This window comes from Xiphophorus hellerii, chromosome 20 (assembly GCF_003331165.1).
Source record: "Xiphophorus hellerii strain 12219 chromosome 20, Xiphophorus_hellerii-4.1, whole genome shotgun sequence".
NCBI classification, from domain to species: domain Eukaryota; kingdom Metazoa; phylum Chordata; class Actinopteri; order Cyprinodontiformes; family Poeciliidae; genus Xiphophorus; species Xiphophorus hellerii.
Genome location: NC_045691.1, coordinates 26,703,279 through 26,726,066, shown reverse-complemented (window position 1 = coordinate 26,726,066; position 22,788 = coordinate 26,703,279). Strand labels below are relative to the sequence as shown.

General features: G+C 40.3%; 1 protein-coding gene across 2 annotated transcripts; it reads left to right on the top strand.

Annotated features, from left to right (window-relative positions):
• Window positions 1–532: 532 nt before the first annotated feature.
• On the top strand, window positions 533–21,228 carry LOC116710009 (G-protein coupled receptor 22-like). Of its 2 annotated transcripts, none has more exons than XM_032548782.1 (2): window positions 533–802; window positions 19,325–21,228. In XM_032548782.1, exon 2 carries the CDS (start codon window positions 19,439–19,441, stop codon window positions 20,954–20,956), a length of 1,518 nt encoding a protein of 505 aa, XP_032404673.1. In that variant the 5' UTR covers window positions 533–802; window positions 19,325–19,438; the 3' UTR covers window positions 20,957–21,228. The 2 variants fall into 2 exon arrangements, with proteins under 2 accessions (XP_032404673.1, XP_032404674.1); XM_032548783.1 differs by lacking the exon at window positions 533–802 and adding an exon at window positions 15,925–16,451.
• The last annotated feature ends 1,560 nt before the right edge of the window (window positions 21,229–22,788 follow it).

Below are 22,788 nucleotides of genomic sequence, written 5' to 3'. Positions count from 1 at the left end.
CTTATCTCTGGTTGTAATACATTCAGCCTTCCTGTTATCTGATGAAACTCGCTCTTTTTCACTTTGAAGGAACTTAAGATTTCTTAAAATGTTCAAATACAGTTTCCTGTTGAATAGCTTTAAACTTTTAAGCACTGAATAAAGCAGTTAACTTTGGAGTGTGGGCAGAGTGCCTTAATGTTTCATTTTTGCTTTATGAAGGAAGGAACTTTGAGAAGAGAGCTCATGTTTATAATGACCTTTTCTGAAAAAGACTAAAAAAAATAATTTTCATCTCTCGGTTAATGTGCACCTTTTTGGAGACTGTTCCTGTAGCTCACCTCAGGGACCTCATTCTCCTGTGGTTATTCCACTACATCTAAATTATGAGCATTAAAAAAAAAAAAAACTGGTATGATACAATCAGTTCAAACACACAGAGCAGAATCCAGATAAAAGCTCAGACTCTTAAGTCTAAATGAGTTGCAAATGTGGTTTGGACTTCATAACAACATAGATGTGGTGTAGCCCTCTTCCTCCTCTTCATCCTCTTCCGCCACCAGCCAGTCAGTGAAAGTCATGCTGATAGAGTCCTCGGAGGATCCAGCAGGAGCCTGAGCTCTTCCTGCGGACAATGCTGTAGCTCTTCTGTCTCTCATTGGGTCGCTTGGCTGCTGTTTGTTCCGCTGCTGCTGCTGCTGGAAAAAAAAAAAAAAACCACCACAGGACCGAGGCGGGATTCCAGCTTCACATCAACTCTCCGAACCAGGCAGCCCACAGGTTGCAGACATGCATCACTGAGCGCGCGGTCCGGACGCGGGAGGTGAGATGATTTTCATCCCTAACTAGACATCTCATGCTTTGTTTGCGATTTCTTTTAAAAATGAAAATGAGTAGCATAGTGATAGTTGACACCAATCTTCATAAAAACATTTAAACCTGCGATTTCCTCTTATGATTCTATAATTGTGGTCAAGCTCTTTCTGTCATATTGCATTTGGTGAACTTTTACGCAGTCCTGACTTTTTGCTTTCAAGTGTCTAAAACGTGAACAAACAGCGCTTTCAACGTTTGCATTCAACTTCTCATCGTTTACGTGATGCGTGCTCATTGCTAGAGCGGCGCATCGCTCTGCGTGCCGCTCGGCACAGAGCGTGCTCGCATATTGATTTTTTATTTTTTTTGCACTGGAATCTGGGTTTTATTGGGAACCTCGGGCTGTGTCTGTGGGAGTGGGGTGCCTGACACAGGCTGTGCTTCTCCCACGCTCCTCGGGGAGCCTCCCGCTGCAGCTGCTGGAAACATCTCGCTGCTGCGCTCACCAGAGCGCGCCCGGTCGCTTGGATGCGTTTGTGTCTCACTGCGCGAACCAACAGGACTTGAAAAACGCCGTTTCAAATCATTTTCATATGAGGTTTATGTGTGCTAATTACTGTGGTTGAAGGCTTGGCGGATTTTATACCGTGTTCATCAACAAGTAGCTGGATACGAATAATTGCTTCCAGTGGCGTGCACAGACATTTTGGGGGACAGGTGATCAAGGGGGAGGAGGGGTTTGTGGGAGGAACTGCCAGCTGCGTTACTAATGTTAGATTTTTAAAAAAGGCTTATATATCTATTTCATATCTATAGTCATACATGCTACCTTGGGCCACACACACTATACACAGCAAAAACAACCAAAACCCCCCCAAAGATTTCAGAAGGGGATTTATTTTGTCCAGGGAAAAAGGGGGCAGACGCTCTACCGCCCCCTAGTGTCTATCTGTTCATGTCCATGATTGTTTCCAACAAAATGCTAACAATTACGCCATCCAGCTTTTTATTTTCTTGCTTTCTTTACTTCATATGCATTTAGGTCATTGAAATATTAGTGATGTGAATATCCTTGAATATTCACACCACTTTTCATAACTTTATACTTAAGAAACACAAACCTCAATGCATTTTATTTGCTTCAGAATCTGATGTACCAACAGAAGAATAACTACAAGGCAAAAAGAGAACCCCTGATTTTGAAACACCTGGATACAATTTCATGTGCAACTTATTGTCTTACTACAACCGAGGTTTACCAGAGAACATTAGTGAGCGATTAGCATCATGGAGATCAAGGAGATCTTGAGAGAGAGAGTTTGTGGAGAAGTTTAAAGTAGAGTTTGGTTAGAGATACGTGTTGGATATCTCACAGAAGAAAAATACAAAGAGTGGTACAACTGCAAACTAGCGAACGCAGTCACTAGAAGAACCGTACAGATCAGGTTTGAGAGTCTGGTAACAGGACAGCTATTGGGTGTTTACTGCAGGTGGGCAAGAAGAAAGTCATAGAAGAAAGTCAAACAACTTCCTGTTTGTAGTTTGCCATGTAGAGAAGCTCAACTTCCTGAAAGAAAAGCTGTTGAAGGTGCAGAAGACTGGACACTGGGATGGAGCTTCTCCATTTAAAATGACCATTCTTCTTGTTCGGCAGAGAAGAAGAACAGTCAAAGGTTTCAGTCTCTAGATGTGCAAAACTGGTGGGGGACACATCCCGGGGCACTTGCCACCAAAAGTAGTTGTTTTAATTTTAAGGATTTATTTATTTGGAAAGACAAACATTTTCTTCTTGTTCATTAATTACAGCTCTAGCCATTCAAAGTGATCATAGGTGAGGATGAAAGCAGGGAGTCCAAGTGATTTATAACAACAGCAAAGTTGAACAAACACCAAAAGTATTTGACTGAGGGACAAATATGAATTTACAAATCCAATTAAAATCTATCCAGATTTTTGTTTGTAGAATAATAAGAATATCCATGAATTATTTTCCTTCCTCTTCATAAGTAGGAGCTTTTAGACTTAAGACTTACTTTATTGTCTTTGCACAAAGACACACTTGTGAATTTGTCCACAAAATGTCGATGCTCGGAGTGCACAGGTCCCAGCACACAACTCTTCAGTGTTGGATCTAACCACCCAGAATCCCAATAAAATACATACAATTTGGGATTAAATGTGGAAAAAGTTTAGAGGGCATCATTTAAACGTATGGGAACAATCTGTAAATTAAATGGTGCTGGGATGTTTCCACCGCTGCTTATTATTCACCCTCCGGCTGAAAATGACACAGACATCAGAGCCAGTTGAACATGGCGCCCAGAAAGTCCAACATGGTGCGGTTTTTGATGCGAAACAATTTGCAAAAACAAGAAAATGGTGATGGAAAAAAAAGAACTAAAGAGATGGATGTACAGAAGACGGAGAGAAACTACATGAGATGCAGCAAGAGGAGCGACTGAGCAGGGAGGCGTTGCTGGCAACGGTGTGGAGGTGGAGATAAGCAAAGAAAGAAAAAGGGAGAAGCCTTGATGAAAGCGTGTGGTAGGAGCTCTGTTCTGCTGCAGAGGGCTTTGATTGCAACATTAAGGAGGAAAACACTGAAGGCAGAAAGCCGGCGTGTGTGTGTGTGTGTGTGTGTGACTGATTCCAGTCGGCCAGATTGATTAACTGACCTCTAATCCTCATTCAGTTGACTTGCCTCATCAATTTGTTGCTGGACAACTTTCTGTCCACCTTCTCTCTCTTGCCTTTCAGCGGCCGGCTGTTTCGGCTCCATATTTCATGTGTGTGATGAATAATTCAGGGAAGCAACACTTAGAGCTCCGATGCTCTCCTCTCAAACCTGAAGCTAGCATTTGGAAAGTCTACCTGAATAATGGATCTGGCTTTATTCGGTGCAAAGTGGCTGAAAGGCGGACGCGACAAATGTGACCAAATAATCTTCTCTTGTTTATCGTCAGTTGAAGGTTTATGCAAACAAAATGTGAAAAAGAGAGAGCAGTTTAAAAAAAAAAAACAACTTAGTAAAAGAAATGCTTTTACTTGATTTTTTTCTTATCCCTTATGGTGCTTTCGAGGGTTTTTTAAAGCTTTATGCCTCTGAATATTTTTTTTCCAGCTTCTCACTACCTGCAGCAGAAAATTACATATTTTTTACTCACCTGAACTGCTAATAGAAAGGCCAACTTGATCCAGTGTTTTCAAATTTAACCCAGTTTATCAGGCTTGTACGCTGGACAGCTACACCCGTCCTTACTGATGACCACATTGTACTCACAGATTATTGTTAATACATGTAAGACACGTTGCATAAATAATGCTTGCGTCACGACATAACTCTGTAGGCTGATAACGTAGGTGCTGCATGCTTTTTGTAGCTGTAACTGGTGCTGCATTTTCATATTCCACTGTTGCACTGTCAGTTGAAGTTTCTGCCTTGACGAGCAAGAAAAAGCAAAGTCATGGAATCACATTCATAACCCAGAATGCAGCGCAAAGTCAGCTGGTCATTAATGTCAATTGGTAAAAAACAAAAAAAGGATTTGTCCAAGCAAGCCCAGCCTACTGTATGGAGTAATTTGTTTCAGAACAATTCCACAGATTAAACAAGCAAGTGGCGACAGTGGAAAAGAATCCCCCCCTTTTAACAGGAACCAAAACAAACAAAAAGGCACCTGTTCAGGCATACTTTCTACAGAATACAAAAACAAACAGCACACAGAGTAAATTAAATCTCTTTCAGTGGCTCAGTTCAACAAAAGACTACAGCGCTGAGCCAGGAGAACTTTCTATGAGAAAGTCCAGATGATGATGCCATGGCTTTGTAGGCTTCTGATAAGTTGATCCACAACTTTTGTGTCAACTGTAAGTGCATCTGAGGACGGGTACAAGGGCAACACCTCAACACAGTGATTGACTTTATGTAAAAATAAAAATATATCACGCATAAAAATATCAGCGGACCTCCAAAAGCCCGAAAGTGCAAAATTCATCTGTTGAACCTATTAAAGCTGCAGCAAGTAAAGTTTATATATACATTTATATATATAAAAATGTTTTGTAGATATTTGTTAAAACTGTGACTGTTATTGTTACCGTTATTATTCAACCGTGATCTTTTTGTTCTGTGATTCGCAGCGTTTTTATTTCCAACCAAATTCCTCAAAATAACCCCACTCCTTGACGGATCCTCCATTCATGTATCCCCTCTTTATCTCTCATTACTAGCTCTGTTATTTTGACAACCTGTTATATCAGCATGTCTGGACAGTATATTATGAGACAATCTGTGAACAGATGCTGTTGTGAATGCTAAGGCTAGCTAGCATGACCACCAATGACAATAGATAAATTGTTTTCCTGCAATGGTAAGTTGTGTCTCAGCACAATGAGCAGCGCGTAAACGGGGATGATTGACTGCACTAAGTCCCTCCCCCCTGACTCTGATTGGTCGTTTTTTATTGGAAGCGGTGAATTTCTTCAGACGGCAATAGTAGCTCAAGAAGGAGGTGGAGGAGTTAGATTTTTTTCCCCCCCACAGATTATCTGTCTCATCTATCACAACATGGTGACAATTTTAACAAATATGTAAAAATCTTTTATTTTTAAAAGATATGCAAGATATGCAACTTTTGAGAAAGTTGCATATTGCAACTTTCAATACAAAGTGTAAGCACCATGGCAACGTGTAGCCATCTTGCAATTCAGGGAGGAGCATTCAAGGAGATGAATGTTTTTGTGTGCTAAGTGCACGTGAACTAATATGGAAATGAGTTTATTTGTTTCATTGTGGAAACAAACAAATCCGTAAGGTGGTAAATACTTTTTCTCATTATTGTTTCCTTTTCCTTCCTCCTCACAGTTATAGTCTATTTTGTGTTGGTCTATCACATGAAATCCAATAAAACACGGAGACGTTCTTTTGGTAATATAAAGAAAAGGAAAAAGGCTTAAGAGGCATGAACACTTTTTAAAGGACTGTTTTACTGGGAAAGTCACAAAACGTCCAAGGACTACACTCCGTCCCTCAGGAGGCGCGTTGACCGGTCTGTGTGAGCAGGACAGAAATAGAGCTAACCGACCCGAGGAACCTGTGGCTGATTTGTTAGACGCGTCTCATCCCCTGGTATCAAACATTCACAGCTCCGTGTTACACTCCTGACTTTCATCATCTCTGCTTTCAGCCTCACCACAAAGCCATTTAGCGTAGACTATAAGCAGGAGTCTTTGGAGAGCATCTTACTCACTGCATGCGCCGCTATGTGTGTGGCGTGGTCGAAGGTGTGTGTGTGTGTGTGTGTTTGTTCTCTCTCGGGCCAATTGAGCTGAGGATGAGCAGTGGCCTGCAAATATCTAACTGACATTTTGTCTCCATCATGGTGGCTGATCTGGAGAGAGTTCTCCAATAAGCTTGATTTTTCTGCTGCACAAGCACTTTTTGCTGTATATTCTCATGTTGCTTTTATTTATTTTTTTGTTGCTCATCCATTTTGCAGCTGCTTCTCAGGTTTGATCCATGTAATGTGATGAGAGTATGAAGGTATTTTTCATGAAAAAAGATTTGTGACTGAGAAGTTGAAGTCAGAGAGAAAAATCATAGAAAAGTTTTGCAATTTTACATTTGACATACAGCAGTTGCACCTCTTCAAATTCTTAAGTAAAAAGTCCACAAATTGTATTTATTATATACAGTATATTTAAAAAGTTACACTTTTACATTTTTGCCCCCAAATGACCCAGAACAAATGACACATACCTATGTTGGGGGTGGGGGAGGAAACAAAATAAATTATGAATATTTATCACTCGCAGACACAAAACTACTGCTAGACCTTCACAGATAAACTACAGGAAATTAAAGATCTTAAATGTAGTAAAAAATTAAGTGTATTTTTCACTGCACCAAAGTATTTGGACCAAAAATACCTTCATATGAGACACGTTGCTCTACTTGCTTTGTGCCCACGCTGCTGCAGCAGGTGATGGAGGTCAACTTTTTTTTGTTTTGTTTTTTTTTTTACACAAAAAAAAAATTAAAGGAATCCACGAGGTCAGGTTTTACCAGGCCAAACACGTGAACAAGTGACTGCATGTTCTGATTTATTCATAATCCACAAGTTGCACCTGGAACCATCTTTAATTACATCTGACCATTAAATTAAACCCCGCAAATTATGCCACATTGGACGCTTTCAGCGACAGAAGATGACAGAAATTTCATTGTCATGACAGCTTCCCTTGATTGATTTGACAGCCTGATAGGATTTTAGGGAGCCTCTTTGAATAACTTTGCATCATAATGAAGATGAGCGTATTTGAACATAAACACGGCATGTCAGCCCTCGGATGAAGAGAAAAGTGGAGGTATTTAATGAATGCCTTCTTGTTTACTTAACATTTCGTACTGCAGGAGTGACTGTGCTAATGAGGGGAGCTTTATGACACTTAAACTCCTACTAATGTGGAGGATTATTATTATAAACAGTTAAAATGGCTATTTATTATTGAAGTTGGTACGTTTTTCTATATGCGATAAATAACTTAACAAAAAGAAAACATCAGTACAGACAGTTAAATACATTTGCGGTTGTCGTATTTTGAATGTGAAAAGGAGAAGAGTGTAGATTTTAGAAGCTGCAAATTTGCCGTCTCCCTGGACAACAGACTGTACTGGTGAAGTTTAATGTGGGGTTCCATTAGTGTCAAAAATGTAAATGTAAACATCTATCTATGCAGCGTGCTTATGTAATGAAATGTGTCTCTGTACATATGTAAGCTGCGTATGTAGCAGGCTTGTGTGTAAAATAATGACCCAAGTCATTTTTTGCCAAGAGAAAATTTGACCCCACCCCCCCCAAAAAATCACCACCTCTATTTTTTGCCAAAAGATGAAGAAAAAAAAAAAAATTCGTGGCAAACAAATTATTTAAGCCATTATTTTAGGAAAGTGACGCTTTAAATGGCATATGTTACATCTATATGCTGTGTGCTTATGTATTTGTAGGGATTCCATTAGTGCCAAAAATATGTTCATGTGTTAATGGAAGGTGTGTATGTTGCCTGCTTAGTTTATGTCCTTAAATCTTTATATTTTGAAAGTCTTGTTGTTTAGAGTGTAATCTCCTCTGACGTCAACAGCTAGCGTAGCAACATGGGACCCAGTGACTAAAAAAAGCGTAAGCTCAGGAGAAACTCGAGCTCTGTTCTGATCACTGTCTTAGAGCTAATCGTGGGAATAAGAAAAAAAAATTAATAACAGAATAGACGACCTTCATAATACAGTAACCCCACAACACAACGTCTTCAGTCAGAGGCCACTGCTAACCCACTGCAGCACAACCCTCTACAGGAGATCCTTCCTCCTCACAGTTGTTTCCATCTGTAATGACTCTTTAGAGACATGCATGATCAGAACGCCTTCTCTTTTCTACTTAACGTTAGAGATGCAGTGACATCTGTTGACCGCTTTTGGGCGGTTAATGGCTGGACTAAAAGAAAAGAGTAAAAAAAACAATAAAAATATTCCGATCAGTGAATGCACCACAGCAGCCGCCGCACTCGTTGGGTTGGAAGTTGTTACCATGGGAAGCGAGCTCAAAGTTAGCTATTTTCAGTACCAGCGAGGTCTTTAAAAACAAAGTCAGAGGAATCACAGAAACCATTAGAGGCTTTGTAAAACGTATTTTAGTTGGCTGGTTATTCAGGCTGCTACAGCAGAGTGAGACTTCGATGGGTGCTGGGCTTTTCACGCTTTCATCATCTTGGACTTTTGCTACTTTGCTTGGTTCATAGTTTATTTTCTAATGCCAAATCAAATGAAGCTGTTTTAGAGTTTTGCTTCTTGGCGTTTTTGCTGAGTTTTTTTGTGTGGATTTTAAGCTCCGTCTTAGACCAACCCACTAATAATAGAGTCTTTATTGAGTCTTGTCTAAATGAGGTCTACATGCAGCTTTAATGTGTAAATCACAGCTTTTCTTAACGGACCCGTATTACGTAGGGACACGTCTAAAACAAATCGTTCCTCAAGAAACAGCACACATTTCGTTTGTGCATGACACACCGTGTGGTTGACAATGAAAGCTGTTTAAATCACTGTCTCCAATAAACATACAGACTCGAGCAGCGCGCTCAGCCTCTGTATGCAGAAGGTTTACTTTACTGGTGCAGCTGTACCCCGCAGGGCTCTGTAGGCAGTAGTTTTTGTGCTTTATGCTGTAATTGGCACCGAATTAGAAATTGGCAGATCACTCTCTCGTGACTGTCTTTTTTTGTTCGTGATTTAACCATTTGTTATAGTTCTGTAATGACAGAACTGTAGATGATTTTGGGGGAAGGGTCAAACTGGAGTAAGAAAAAAAAAAGATTTTGTAAAAGTGGAACTTGGCCTCAGTTTGTGTAAACCACAGTATTACAGACAGTTTTTCTAGGATCATTCAGAACAAATTGTTTAAAAATGCCTGCGAGGGCTTGGCAGACAGAAGAAATCCTCCTAAAGATGCTCATTAAATCTTGTTTTTTTTTCTGTTTTCATTTGCAACACAGAACACCAGTGGGGAAAAAAAGCACAATTTCTCGCCAAACTCACTCTCCAGAAGGCAGAGTGAGCGCTTTATAATGTTTTATTTATGTGACCAGACCAAAGCTGTTCATTAATAAAAGGTACCAGTCGGTATGAAGCTTACCGGACTGGAGTGGCCAGGGCTTGAATCCAATTGATCACTGAAAAGATCTGAAAATGTCCGACATATGTTTCCCATCCAACCTGATGGAGCTGGAGGAGAAACAGAAAGAAAATTTGGCCAAACTGCATGAAGATAGGTGACTGGAAGCTGGCGGCTCCGTGTTCAGAAAGATTTGAGGCTCTAATTGCTGCCATCAAACAAAGTGACAAGCAAAAGCTGTGACGTGATTTACTGGTTTTCTGTTTTTGATAATTTAGCAAAAATCTCAAAAAACATTGTCAGAGTGTTTATGATGTTGAGGAAAGAAGTGAATTTAATAAAACTTGGAATAATGCAGTAATATAACACAATGTTAAAAAATGAAGGGCTGCAGATACTTTCTAGATGCACTGTAGATTTGTTGGTCTGTCCTATAGTTTATGGAAAAGTTAATGGGATGTAAATATTTTTGCACGGCGCTGCATGTTTGATCTCTCACAGTGCGTGTCTGCCTCATTCATCACACGTTTTGGTCTACAGTTCTTGCAGCGTTCCTGTAAGATACAGGGATCATGAAAAACTTTCCATGTTCCAAAAGCAACCGCAGGGAAAGACTACGCGTTCTGATGCAAAAATTGCCTTTAGTTTTAAGGTATTCAAGTCACAATGAACAGAATCAGGAGGAGGATATGATTGGCTGAGTTGTCACTGAGCGCATACTTTACACATCTTGTTATTGTTACCGTTATTATTCAACCGTGATCTTTTTGTTCTGTGATTCGCAGCGTTTCTATTTCCAACCAAATTCCTCAAAATAACCCCGCTCCTTGACGGATCCTCCATTCATGTATCCCCTCTTTATCTCTCATTACTAGCTCTGTCATTTTGACAACCTGTTACATCAGCATGTCACGCAGGAAAAGCAAGATTATCTCCGCTGCCATTCATCTTTTTAATCTTTGAGCTGCCGCCTCTGGGAGAAGCCAATGTGTCCAAAGCTGTTCAATTATACATGCCAGGCGTTCTCTTGTCTCACACTTTCTGGTTCCACACACTGGAGGGGAAAAGCACCGCGGATCAGATGTGTGTGGAAAGTGGTGCTACTCTACATTTGTGATTTTATCTGTAAATCTGAGTCTCTGGTGGTGTGTGTATATTGAACTGAATGAACTATACTGTCACATTACTGTGACACGATGTTCAGAAGTTTAGTTGGTGTGGCAGAAATTATGTTTTTGATGCGTCTGACTGGAAAAGGGGCAGCATTGGTGACCATTGACTCGATTTAAAGTCTGAGATTCCAACACAGTAAAACTTTTAGGGTTCAGTTTGATGCTCTAAATAGTGATTTCATGTTAAATTTAAACTGTAGTTAAAAGGTTATGCAAGATGCAGCTGTGGAAAAAAAAAAAAAAAAAGAGACCACTTAAAATGATTAGTTTCTCCGATTTTACTCTGTATAGGCAAATGTTTGAGTAAAATGAACATCGTTCTTTTATTCTATGAACTACTGACAAAATGTCTCCAAAATTCCAAGAAAAAAACATTTAGTATTTATTTGCAGAAAATGAGAAATGGTCAAAATAACGAAAAAGATGCAGCGGTTTCAGACCTCAAATAATGCAAAGAAAACAAGTTCATATTGATTTAGAAACAACAATACTAACGTTTTAACTCAGGAAGAGTTCAGAAATCAATATTTGGTGGAATAACCAGGAAGTTTTCAATGGGGTTCAGTGCAGCAGGTCTTAATATTTCCCAGAGCAGAAATATACGAAAGCAAGAGAGTTTGTTTCTGGTTGGTAATGATAAAACAGTGTTGAAGTATAATCAAAACCAATGAAAATAAATCATTTTTATTTACTTGTTATAAAAAAAAAACTGCATTTCAAAATGTATTTACAACTTCCTGACAGGTTCATACAGTCCCCCTAAAGAGACATTGAAGGAATAAATGTAAAAAAAAAAAGCTTACTCCTACCAACATCATTTTAAGCTCCTTGATTCCAATAAATAATTGTAGAAATTTTAAATATGTTTGTATACTTCAAAATGACCATGACAAAATAAAATAATAACAAAAAAAGAAACATCAAGGTTGACTGTTTCTACAAAAATGGTTTTTCAAATATCATCTTGTAAAGAATCTGGGTCTAAGGCTGACTAATTCAGGTTTAATCAATCCATATATTCCAATTACAACACACATGCTTAAAAAATAGCACAGGAAAAGTTTTAATGGCATTTTTGAGAAATCTAGAAACCTCGGTTGTTTTGTGTTGTCACCACCAGAATTTCTTATTAGATTTCAAACATCTCAACTTGAGTATAGAGGAACTTAGTTTCAGTGGTAGCAGTCCAGGTATTTTTAGATAATGAACATGAGGCGTTCAAATGTAGTTCAGATTCCAATAAAAACAGTAAAATGTCCCTTGAACAGAGCCAAGTTCGAACCTCTCAATCAGATACCAACTTCAACATCACTGACCTGACGCTGGTGGAGCGTTCTGTTTGGTTTCTAGTCTCTACTTGATCTGACCGGCAAATAAGCAGAACAGAACTAACTATTTTTTATTTGAGTGCTAATGCTGCTCTCTGAAATGATGACGCCCAGGGTGGAAAGCAACATCGATCATGTCTAGCTGCAGACACACTTCCCCAGGTGTATACAGGTGCAAATCTGTCAAATTACATATGAGAAATGACAAAATTAGTGCCTAAAAAGCCTGATCATTTACAGACTGTACTTGTTCCCATTATTGGTTTCTTCAAATCTTGGAAATATTCCCGGTTTCAATCACCTGGAGGAGTCGTTGGTGATCCTCTTCCATTTGTGGTGACTTAAATAGATAAATTACGTCCAGAAATGCAATGACTTGTACACTTTCCTGCCTTTGACACTCAGCTAGTTAGCAAGAGTGGCCATGCTGTTCTCTGCCAAGACTTTTATCTGCATTTAGAAAATGATCTGTCTGCAGAGAGCTAACCTCAAAGATTCAGTCTAATTGGACTTTTTTTTTTTTTTTAAAGATTGAGAACATTCAAAGCTCTTTCCTCTCCAGGGTCAGGCTTTTCAGCAAGCGTCACACCGGCTGATGTGTGTGCCACATGAGCAGCCCTTTAATTAGACGGTGGTGCTTTTAAAAATAGTAACTGGACTGTACTTTTGCCTAAAGAGCAGCGGGTTGAGATCACACTAGAGCTACAAATCTCCTAGAAATAAACTTTAAAAAATAAATCTGGAACAGCCAATCCAATGATCTCTGCAGGAAAACCAACATATCACAACGTCACCTTTCTAAACTTTTGGCGAAAAAAATGACTGAGGCCATTATTGTAGGAAGGTGAAAATGAGTAGGACTCGGCGTAATCCTTTGGTGATCAGATTGCTCTGCTGCTGTGATTTTAAGATTGGGAATATCTTTCCACCTTTGCTCCTTAATGTACCTTGAGTGTGTAGCCCAGTAATCATGCAGTGTTTCACTCAGGCAATCATGAGCCTTTAGAGACAGAAGCAGCCTTCTGGGGGCCGCTGGCAACCAGGAAACCATGAGCTGCTGTAGAGGAAGGCTGATGTAAGACTTTAGAGTGGAAAAAACTGCCACCTCTGCTCTCTGGGACAGCTTGTTTACGAGCACTAGCTGTTTCTTCCCGCTTCTTCGGTTCCTGCCTTCATTCGGCATCTTTTACTCCCCGCCCTTGTCTAAAAGTTTCTCTCCGGTATTTCTGGTAGCCTACTTTCAGGTGCTGCGCGCCCCTTTCCAAATGAGAATCCTCTGCTTCACCGATGGTGAGCATTTCCATTTCTGTCCTGTGTTCATCTGAAGCCTCTGGTGGCAATCAGCCTGCTCCCCATCACGCCTGCTGGGAGCGTGAGGCGGCGAGGCCAGCTGCGGGGCTGACTTCTGCGCACCGTCATTTCTGAGCGTGCCCGTCTCATCTCACCCTTGAACGTTTTTCATCTGTTCCTTCAGCAGTTTTCCTCTCTCTTTGACTTGCCACGGCTTATTTCTCGCCATTAAAACCAAAACTTAAATCGCAGTCGACACTGCTCTTTTAAAATGTACTCCAACCCATTGTAACTCTTATGTTAGCGCTAGCTTTAATGCTGTTTAGTGGTATTTCAGATTAGGGGTGGGCATTTATGGTATCGGTCATCATTTAACATGATAAATGTATTATAAGAAATGTGATTTATTGTACTCATGACAAATTCCAATTAATGATGTTTAAGAGCCCCCAAAACTGTCTGTATTGTCGGGATTGTAAATTTTAATAAATAGAAAATTTGATTAAATGCAATTATGGTTAGCGGTTTAATGATACAAATCACACTTCTTTATGACTGGTGCCCTAGTCATAAAGAAGTGAAGCATATTACAAATGGGAATGTTTCTCAAGGTTGCTCTTGAATGTTTTTCAAGAGCAACCTTTGTGTTTGTGGGGCTTAAACTGTTGTGCCATGCAGTCAGTTAACTAAAGCAAAGAAGTAATAAATAGTTCTTATTGACATTATAACTGCACCAAAGTGCCACAAAATATTGTGATAAATTTGAAATCCATTTTAGGTGATAAACCTTTAAACTTCAAATGCGTACCTTTGATTTCTCAATCGATTCTGGGAAGAGCATTATTTTACTGTCCACACAACAAAAATAGTTCTGGACCTTTTATTGTTTCTTTTTTGTAGTTAAGACGCAGAAGCAAGCATGTTGTCATGACAAAACTCACTTCCAGTGTCATATCACCTTTGTTCTCGTTAGTGAGATCTCTGGTGCCGTTGCTGGAGCAACAAAGGACGGCTGAAAACAGAGTCCATCTGTCGACTGAACATTTCGTTGCTGTTCTGCAGATGTGCGTAGACGTGTACATTAGGGACTTTGTGCTCTTCTGTGGTGTTTTGTCATCAGTGTTTTAAACACTTGATTTAGCAACTTTCACTCGCCAGCTCAGATGAAAAGAGGCCGCGACTGAAATTGCTCTAAATCGCAGCTTCCTGCGGGTGCAATTAGTCACCACCCCCCTAATCAGCGATGAGTGTATTTTAAATGTTGGCTTTTAGCCTGTTCTCAGTTGAGCTGCTGTGCTCTCAGAATTAGATAACTTTGAAGAAAAAGCCATCAAGGAAGCACTTTACATTTTACACTAGTTTTAGTTGTTTGGATTCAAATCCTACAGTGGACTCGGTGATTTAAACTTGGACATCCGGAGTCACTTTTGTAATAAAATAAAGCCTGTGTAATTCTTAGAGATTGTTATAAATTTGGTCGTCGTTATTATTGATTATCTGTCCTGTCCATGCACTGAGCAAAAAGCCTATTTTGGCTGAAACTTTTGATTTTGCCCTCATATATCACAGAAAAATAAATGTATCCCTCAACTAGATTCAAGATCATTATTCAACATAACTTTACCCATATTATGTGATTTCTATTTTCTCACCTTAGACCTAAACACAAAAATAAGCAAATCGAGATTACGAGAGAATTCATGTTTATTCTCCTATAATTAGCAAATATTAACATTATGCTGTTCTGAAAATATAAAACCTAACGTTAAAATGTTGTAATACTAAATACAAATCATTTCCACCAAAACATGCATGTTTATATCTTGTCAGCTACAACTCTTCAAAACAAATGCTGTGCAAACTTATGCAGAGCGCTCCACCGGTGATTTGTATTCTCAGTGACCCAAATCCATTTTCTGAGTCTCATATGACTATTTCTAATTTTCCAAATAGCCATTTCCAGAGTTTCTAATAACTAATCCGGAGTTCCAAATAGTTACCCCCATTTTCAAATAGCTATTCCTAAAATGCCAAATGATCAAAGTTCAAGATTGTCAATTCCACAGGTCAAAATATCTATTCCCAATATTCAAATATTGTTTTCCAATGTTTCAAATAGCTATTCTGAAAGATTCATGGAGTCATTCCCAGAGTTTCAAATAGGCCTACATATTCCCAAAATTTCCAAAAAACCTGTTCTCCAAGTTCCAAATAGCTATTAATAGAGTTCCAAATAATTATTCCTAGAGTACCAAATCACTGTTCTAACAGTTCCACAGAGCTAATTCTAGAGTTTTAAATAATTAACACCAATGTTTTAATTACCTATTACCTGAGTTTTGATGCATATTGGCGAAGGTTTGCAGAAAAGTGTTCCTGGGGGTTAAAAAAGGTTTTGTCAGAGTTGCAAATATTCCAGAATAGCTACCAAAGTTAAAAAATAATGCCAATGTGACAAGAGGTAAGACTGAGATGTCATAAGCTACGTGATGTTTCAAACAATGTCTGATTTGTCCGGTTTTTCTTAATATGCCTGTCGATGCTATTCCAATTTTATATTCACATAAATACGTTTGTGGAACCACATTAAAACAGCCACACCTACTCCATCTATACGACTATTAGCATCAAAGAAACACAAAGCGATTTCAATCTTAGGGATGCTGACAGCAGCACTCCACCCGACCTAGTTTTTCTTTGGATGGTTTCGAAAGCAAAATGCGATTTGATTTGATCGTGCTGACGTGATCCTATTTACTCAATGCAACTAATACCACAAATGGTTGAAAGATAAATTCCCGCAGAGGTCAATGTCAAAAAGCGGGAGAAATTTATTTGAATGAACATGATTTCCAAGGATTTTACTGCCATTGATTTATATAAACTAGCAAAAGCCATCACAGATGCTATAAAGCCACTTCCTCCTCTGTGGAGATTGACTCTGTAGAGCAGACACGATTCCCTTTGCAACAGAAACAAGCCTCCAGCAGAAAGCAGCTCACGGAAAATGACCCGGCTGGTTGCGGCTGCACGGTGCGCGCGGCAAACAAATCCGACAGTGGATGAAATAGAAAGAGACAGCGATCAAAATTGTAATCTTGGAGGCTCATAAGAGTGCGTGCTTATGGGGTTATGGGGATGGAGATGAGCTGAGGCAGTGACACGCAGGACTTTATTAGAGATGATCATCGTTTATATCACAGGTGAGTGGGCTGTCATGAAGTATCAATACATGACGGATCATGAGCAGGAGAGGAATTATTGCTTCACAGTCGGAGGGAATATCCCTACAGACTATCGATGCAGGCAGGTTAGTAAATATGTCATGAATTGAAGGAGTTTGTTTTCATTTTGTGGTTTTATTCTAGATTGGGTTTTGTTTTCAGTTGTGTTTCTTGTTTTATTTCAGTACTCCATCTTACCTTGAAAATGCACCATATCTGTGTGTGTACTGTAAAACCTGATTAGTTCTCTTTACTTCAAAAATATAGGCAAATTACTTATGCATTTTTAGTGAGTGTAACTTGAGTTGACTTAATAAGTCTGAGTATGTTGTAATTACAAAAACAGCAGTCAAAGCTTATATTTTGGGGGTATATGTAGCTAACCAAAGCCTTCTGAAGGCACATTATAACGGGAAACTAAAGAAGAAGAAAAAAACTGAAAATTAAATTATTTGATTCAAACAGTTCCTTGCTCCTGCTTTTTACTCACATCTCTAGTCAAACTTCAACAAAATATAGAAATGGTTTCAGTAAAACAAACGATCATATGCTGTGTTGCACCCCAACACTCATGGTGCAGTTTCATGTGTGCAAATGGAAATGCCTCAAAGCTGAGCTCTCCTCTGAAATACAGATTCATTCTTGATGAAGTGACTTCATTGATGATGTTTTGGAGTTTATCATTTCACCTTATACAAAGTGCTTTAATTACCTGCTGCTGCTGGTGGCAGCAGCATACTTGGATGGCCAATCCCCACTGTCACATACCCTTTCACATTACTTCAATTTAATTATTTTATCTCAAAAAGCCTTCAACTTATTTAAATCAAGTGCTTAGTATAACTATGTGAAACAAATATGTTAAATCCACTTAGCCTATTCAATTAGTCAACTTCAAAATTCACTATAAACCTAAAAATTCACTGAACTTTGTAGTTTAATTGAATGTTACCAAACCTTGAACAAGTCAAGCTACATTCACTCCTCTTTTTCAATTAAATATAATGTTACAGTTTATACTGTGATAAAGTTCTGAATGATAGGCTTTTACATTTTAGCTGCACTAAGACTAATTATTTATAATCTCAACATTTTAAATGTGCAACATTCCCTCCATTAATAACTGGTGGACTTTATCAAATGTGCTCTAATCTAAAAGTGTGTTGTTGTCACTAATGCGGTGAAAATCCTAATTAAATCATCTGTGAAAACTGTATTTGGCCAACCTTTTAAGATCCGTGGCCAAGTCTTAAAATAATAAAAGTAAAACATTAAGCAATCAACGACTGACCCATTGAACTGCTCTGATATTTTCGAAAGCCCCAGGAATCATCAGTGGCCTGAGAGAGAAAACAGACCATTCACAACCTTGTAGGGAAGCGACCGTTCACAGCGCAGCAGCGCAAATCTACAACTAATCTGAGGCAATCTAGCACCAACCTGCCAACATCATAGCAGGAGGGACAGGCTGCTCAGGAGCCAGAGATAACAAGGATATAATTAAACTCCTTCTGCTATAATGTTCTTCCTGCCCTTTCCAGAATAACTCTATGACTCTGTTCAGCAGACCTTGAGCTGCGTTGGGTATATTCTGGGGGAAATATGGCAAGAGAACAGAAAGAGTTCCTACAGAAAGATTTTGTCTTGATGATCTTGATAGCATGCACAGTGCTGTTTAAACTCTGAAATGCTATAAATAATCGCTTTTCATTGCCTTGGAAAAAATCGTATTTTCTCTTTTCCACATTTCTTGGCATATAACATGTTACAACCGCAAACGTCCTTCCCTTTTACAAAAACTAAATGTTATAAACTAAGACCAAGCAGCACATAATTGTGAAGTGGAAGAAAAAAGATACCTGTTTTATACATATTTAAAGGAAAGGTCTGAGGCATTTGTATTCAGCTCCTTTACTCTGAAACTACTTTTAATGTAATCACAGTATAAATCCAAAAAGCCATGTTGGGGACATGGTGAAAATGTGGAAGAAAGCTCTGTGGTCAGCATAAATATTCTCTGACCTACATCCTAACACCATCAGTTTTCTTTGGTAAACAGGGAACCGGTCAGAGTTGGCGGGAAGATGGGTGGAGCTAAATACAGGTGAATCATGGAAGAAAACCTCGACTTCCTTGCACTTAACAATTATGTGATACTTTTTGTAAGTCCGTCACAAAAACTTAAACAGATATGCATCAAGAGATGTCGCTTACTTCTACATGGTACAGCATATGTCACCTTAACTGCTAAATTATGTTTTAATAACTCGCTATGATTGGGTAAGTTCTGCCGTAAAGTTTCTAGTGTGCCGCCTCAAACACACTATATATTGCTATTACTATAGCAAGGACCTAGCTCCTCTTAAAATTCAGATGACTTTATATAACCGTGTTGTCTTCCACAGGCAGCAAAGCTCAAATTGTGGCTAATTTTATATCTTTTGCTCAAAGTGTTGTTAGTGCTGATGAACTGAGTGCAGCTGATTACTTCCCTTTGTTCAGTTTGGCTGTGCCCCCTGAACTCCAGTGCAGCGTGTTGTAGCAGCCCGTGGTTCTAGCAGCTAACATGCATACAGTATCCCATCTGTGACTAAGACAAAATGCTAATCAGTGACACTGATTGACAGCATGTTGATTGATGCATAATTCAGAATTTGTTCTGTGCAGGAGATGGGTTTTATCTGTGTGCATATGCATGAGATTGACATATCTTAGCCAACATGCATTGGTTACAGTCTCATCTTGTGACATTTGAGTCCATAGCCACGCTCAGACCCTTTGGGAACGACGTTTGGATTCTGTCCCACACAGTCCGTTTCTCATTGGTCTGCTTTGTGTTCTCATCTCTCCAGAACTGTCGCCACGCTGTTTTTCACCACCTCACCATGGAGGATCGGGCTGGTGCATCATGGGAACTAATCTGCAGGGGAACAGACACAACACACGACAAGGACTGAAGGGTCGTCATGGAGTCTGACAGCTACACCGCAGGCCCGGCCACCACTGACTGGATGGGGATACCAGTGGGCCTGGAGGTTACGGAGGCCCATCAGGATCAGGGAGGAGATGCCTCACCGGTCAGTGGTGTGACCTGGCACATGCCGTACTCACTGGGCTTCCAGGTGTCGCTCACCGCCTTCCTCATGCTCGAGCTGGTGCTGGGGTTCAGCAGCAACCTGACGGTGCTGGTGCTCTACTGCTCACAGTCTAATTTGGTGGACTCTGTGAGCAACATGGTGACGGTCAATCTGCACGTGTTGGACGTAGCGGTGTGCTTGCTGTGTGTGCCGCTCACTCTGGTGGTGGTGCTGCTGCCGCCAGGACCCAATCTGGCCTTGCTCTGCTGCTTCCACGAGGCTTGTGTCACATTCGCCAGCATCGCCACAGCCATCAACATCCTGGTCATCAGCCTGGACCGCTACGACATCTCGGTGCGTCCGGCCAACAGGCTGCTGACAACACGGAGAGCGGCGCTGCTCCTTACTGCCGTCTGGATCACGTCGGTTGCAGTGTTTTTCATGCCTTTCTTGGAGGTCCAGTGGTCCGGTGCATCAGAAGCAGAGGAAACAAGTCAGGTGACCTCCTCAGTTGGTATTGGCGGAACAGCTATGCCAGCATGGCGGAACAGGACCCTTCTATGTGTCGGTGGTCAGGGCTATTACACAGGTCTGGGAATGTATTACCATCTCATACTTCAGGTGCCCATCTTCTTCGTCACCGTGGTGGTCATGTTGTTCACCTACTCCAGAATACTGAGGGCTCTGAACATCCGCATCGGCTCTCACATGAGGAAGAGCCAGCGGAGAAGGGGGTGCCACAAGAGACAGAAAGAGAGGAAGGTGGGACTCAGGAGGAACGACGAAGAGGCAGCAGGGGAACAGTGCACCATAGATGGTACCAAACAGCTCAGCCACCCCCCACTCATTCCTTCCCAGTCTCCAACCCCAACAGCTACCTCTCCCCCCGCCCAGTCCTCCGCCGCTCCTCTCATCGCCTCTGAGGCCGGCGCTGCCACTGCCCTGCCGGCCACAATGGGCGTCCAGGCCTCTGTCTCGGCGATAATAGCGCTGCGTCGGGCAGTGAGACGCCATCGAGATCGTCGAGAACGACAAAAACGGGTGTTCAAGATGTCCCTCATCATCATCACGACCTTCCTGGGCTGTTGGGCTCCTCTTTCCGTGACCAACATACTCATACTAAGCATTGGCCCCAGTGACGTCCTGGTCAGCCTGCGGCTCTGGTTCCTGGCCCTTGCTTATGGCACCACTGTCTCCCACCCGTTGCTCTATGCCTTCACCCGACAGAAACTGCGCCGTGCCCTTCGTGCCAAAGTGAAGAAACGGGTGGTGTCTCTGCTGCAGGTGGACCCGTCCCCAGGGGGCACGGTGATCCACAACTCCTGGGTGGAGACCAGAAAAACCAGCCGACAGGTGCGGCTGGAAGCAAGAGAAGGCACAGACCGTCACCTGGCCGAGGCCCTTTGAGGCCGAGACCCTTGGGTCCAGCTGGAATAATTAAAAAGCAGAATAAGGTCGCAGGTGCGTTCCATCATGAACTTCACTGAAGCGAGGAGCCGCTGTAAAAAATGCAAAGAGCACATTTTTTACCTCTGGGAGACGTTTAAATGTAACCACCAGCAAGGCCCGGCTAAACACGGCTCCGCTCACCTCAGGCACAGGTTGAAACGGAACGATGTCGTCAGAATGGAGCACATAGCTTCCACACATGTAAATGAGGCTGTATTATTTGTACCTACTTTGTCAAATACTGAGGTTTATTTACACACAAAAAGTCTTTATGTAACTGTAACCAAGAATGGGTTTCTCCAGAGAATGATCTGATCTGCTCTCCCACTCAAATGATCTTATGTTCGTTCACTTTGAATACATGGATATTCTTCGAATCTAATCAATACCAGCCCTGCTTTCTATTTTGCAGAAGAAACATTTAGCAAGGAAAAAAACACTGCCACATAAGCTTGAATAAACCTAAAAAAGGAAGGCTAAAGGATTTGGTCTAGAGATGAAGATCATGTCTCAAGACAGTAAAAGTGTAAAGTAAGCTTTGCAGTTTTGCACAGATATAACAGGGTTATGTAAAAATTTGCATCAGCAGTTGATATTACTTCAACTTCTTTTCTTCCTAGTTTTTAACTAATGGTGTAACATCTTGCAGAAGCTTGCAGATTAGCTGATCACTGATTCTTTTTACTCTACTTTACGTCCAATACAGTGCCTCGCATAGAACAAAAAAGAGTGCCAAATTATAAAAACCAAAATAATACATGGTTAGAATGTTTTACGAACAGATCCAGTTGTTTGGGCTGGAGAATGAAGGAAAAACAACTAACACCCCCTGAATTAACCATCCGCATGATGGAACATGGTGTGGGTTTATTATTTTTTTTGATAGAAATTTGTAGAAAATTCTGAAAACCATATAACATTTTCTTTTCAGTTCACAATCATGCACTACTTTGCCATCCTGTGGAGTAAAATCACAATGAAACACAAAAAGGTTTAAAGTTGTAATGAGGCAAAAGATGAGAAGGTTCAACAGGTATGAATACTTATGCAAGGCACTGTAGAAACTGGCCATAGAGTTATACATAGTGTACGTTTTAGTTTTTTCCTGATTCATAGTAAGCTCAAAAGACTAAATGTTGACAGAATTGTGGGTGATGACTGAGAAAATGAGTCAAACTAACCCTGTAAAATGGATAGAAATAGCAAAAAAAAGTACTTTACGTAAACTTTTTACAAAGCAACAGTGGAGTTGAGACCTTCACCAATGATATTTGGATAGTATTGAGTAGATGTCTGCAGCTCATTGGTGCAGTGCACTTTTTAAGAAACATGTATGTACAGTACATGTTGTAAATATCGCAAAGTTGTGATTTATTACACATGATTCTTCAAAACAAGCAACTTGCTCTGAAAGCGTTTTTTGGCCGACTTTTCTAGATTAGAGGAGTATTTCACACAAGACAGCAGCCGGCTCCTGTTCAATGGGATCAATGGGACTATTGTTAATATTATTATTATTAGGACACGTGGTTGCTGTTGACTTCCTGCTTGTTTGCTCACTCTTCTGAAGATATGCCCACACTGCATCCATGTGAACTGTCGCAATGCATTTTTGAATGTAAACAAATGGAAAATGCAAAATGATGTTGTTTCACACCAAGAATGTGCGATATTTATGTGTTCTCTATGGTGTTGATTTATAGTGAATGTATCAGAAATTACTTTAATAAATCTACAAGAAAACATTAGGGACTAATTTGCTTTCTTTGTTGTGTACTCTTTTTCTATGA

Bases quoted from the DNA above. Each gene is read 5' to 3' on its own strand.
- LOC116710009 (XM_032548782.1), top strand. From the start codon at position 19,439: ATGGAGTCTGACAGCTACACCGCAGGCCCGGCCACCACTGACTGGATG.